This window comes from Dipodomys ordii, unplaced genomic scaffold (genome assembly GCF_000151885.1).
Source record: "Dipodomys ordii isolate 6190 unplaced genomic scaffold, Dord_2.0 Scaffold3, whole genome shotgun sequence".
Lineage (NCBI taxonomy): Eukaryota > Metazoa > Chordata > Mammalia > Rodentia > Heteromyidae > Dipodomys > Dipodomys ordii.
This window is the reverse complement of record NW_012267219.1, coordinates 1,564,491-1,566,887: the sequence shown is the minus strand read 5'-3', so window position 1 is coordinate 1,566,887 and position 2,397 is coordinate 1,564,491. Positions and strand designations below refer to the sequence as shown.

At 47.7% G+C, this 2,397-nt stretch overlaps 1 protein-coding gene across 1 annotated transcript in view; it reads left to right on the top strand.

Moving 5' to 3' along the window:
* The first annotated feature begins 1,388 nt into the window (after window positions 1-1,388).
* The window catches only part of Smarcc2 (SWI/SNF related, matrix associated, actin dependent regulator of chromatin, subfamily c, member 2), a 50,893-nt gene continuing 49,884 nt past the window's right edge, over window positions 1,389-2,397 (top strand). The window contains exons 1-2 of the mRNA XM_013018343.1: window positions 1,389-1,403; window positions 1,813-1,932. Of these exons, the coding sequence (XP_012873797.1) occupies window positions 1,389-1,403; window positions 1,813-1,932 (135 nt within the window). The remainder of the gene's footprint in view (window positions 1,404-1,812; window positions 1,933-2,397) is intronic.

The following is a 2,397-nucleotide window of genomic DNA, read 5'->3' as shown; positions in this document are numbered from 1 at the left end:
CCACTCCCCGCCCGGCCGTGCCCGCAGCCCACCCGCCCGCACAGCCTGGCTGTTACGGGAGAGGCGGACGGCGGGCCGGGGTGGGCCGTGGTCCCGCGGGCGCCCGCCACGGTGCTCGCCAGAGGCTTCCCCCACGGAACCAGGTACCAGCCGGGCTAAAGGCCTCCCTGGTGCTTTGTGTATATACGTTCAGAGACAAGATGAGGAAAGCGGGAGGGTGAACGGCCGTGGAGAAGGTACAGGCCGTGGGCTGCTCATCAGCCTGACAGAGGCGACCCCAGATCCCTGTCTCCGGGTGGGGTGGGGCACCCATTTCTCCATCTCCATATAAAGGGCTGCCAAACCTCTCTGGGGGAACAGGGTATAGGAGTTCCTGGGCAACAGTCCTTTTCCCCCAAACCGTGCCTCAGCTCCACCATAAAGTCACCCTGCAGCCTAGCCTTGCATTGCCTTGCATCTGGGGGGGTCCATAAAAGACTAGGGTGAGCTCCGTATTTCTACTACCATACCCTCCTGTCCCCTCCCCCCTAAACTGGAAATAATAACGTAGTGAACAAAAGGGTTCAAGAAGCCTTACCTGTCTTTTCTACAAAACGTCCTCCTGGTGTCTTCTTTGTTTCCAGGCCTGGAATATTGCTAGAACTGGTCTGCTCACTACCTTTTCACTAGTCCTTGTTTTAGGGGTTCTTTTTCCTAGCTTTCCATCTCTCCTCAATTTTTCTTGGCCAGCTTTGCAGCCTGTCAAAAGTGTGTTTAGGAGAACTCCCCTCTGATCCTAGTCTGGAGCCTTCCCCTGGCAACTGCTTGGGGTCTCTCGGGGTGTTAGAATTCTGACAAACAGCTGCTGGGTCTCTGACTTGTCTATTACCCCAGCATGAGGCTGTTTCCCAGGCTTTTCTACCTTTGACCTTTTGAAGGGAGTTCAATCTAGGGGCTTAGTCTGTGGCCCTGGGGGTATTGGCAGCGCGTGGCCTGCTTCCACTTTTATGCTTTGGCTCTCTTTTGTCATTCACCTTTCTCTTCACAGATCTTTTTACACCTCCCACTGAGAGGTGCTGGCTTTTTTCTGTGATTAGGATAGTGGAAATAAGGGTCAAAAGGTAAAGAGAAAGTTAGCCTCCTGGCTCAGTTTTAAAAATTGGAACTGAAGGCTAGGATGCTAGATCATAGTATGAAAACATTTAAGAAGGCCTGTCTTAGATACAGTTTTCCTGGGAAAAGCTAGATGTTGCTTTGCTGTTCTTCATCGTGCTGCCTAGCAGATGGTCCTTCTCATCTAGAAAGGCCTACAAAAGCATTTATGCTGAGTTCTAACGGGCAAAATGCACAAGCTTAGTTTCTGAGTCTGCTTGCCCTTTTCTTAAGGAGGCATCATTATAGTGGGTATCATGGCCTTCCACAAAGTAACTCTAAGAAATAAACCTGCCTCAATGGAAGGTGTGTTGCTTCCCTGGCCTGAGCTCCATAAACCTTCCGAATTTTACAACTCTCAGTGCTTTTGGCTGGAGATCAGATTCCAAGATAATAGGGTCCTACAACTGCAATTTGAGGGTGTAGCTGAGGAAGAATAGGAAGCTTCCCTTACTGCCAGCACCCAAAGCTGGCAAATTGGGCTGGTGGCAGCAGAATTCAGCTTTCTGGAAGGGGATTTCCAGGGCCTCCCTTCTGTCATCTTTATAGAGACAAGGGGAGAAGGAAGATACTGTTTCTTTGCCCAGGTGATTCCAAAGCCCCTGGGCAAGATATATGGGGGATGATACAAGAAAATTTACCTGGGGCCTGTTTTTTCTTTCCTTTCCCTCTTTTCCCTAGTATATACAAGCTGAACCACCAACCAACAAGTCTCTGTCTAGCCTGGTTGTACAATTGCTACAATTTCAGGAAGAAGTTTTTGGCAAACATGTCAGCAATGCACCGCTCACTAAACTGCCTGTGAGTACAAAAACAAGAGAATGAGTCCTTCAATCTGGAAAGGGAGTTGCATTTTTTAAAAATATCTGTACACCCTGTAATCCTAGCACTTGAGAAGCTGAGACAAAGGAGTATGAGTTCAAGGTCAGCCTAGCTATGTGATAAGACAATCTCTTTCTCTCCCTCTTTAATTATTTTTATTTATTTATCTTGTCTAGCAAGTGTGAGGCCTTGGGTTCAGTCCCCAGTATTTGAGGGGAAAAAAATCTATTAACATTATTTTTGAGATTTGAGTTATTTTCTATCATCCTTATTCCTGGTCAGGGCAAAACTGGCTTGGCCAAGTCCCCAATTTGCCATATTTGGTTTGTCTTGGTGCCATTTACTGTATTATTTTGTGCAACAAGTTATCTGAGAGTGGCTAGGCCCAATCCTTCAGTCTCTCATTGTATGGTTTGTTTGTTTTTGTTTTTTTTTTTTGGGTCC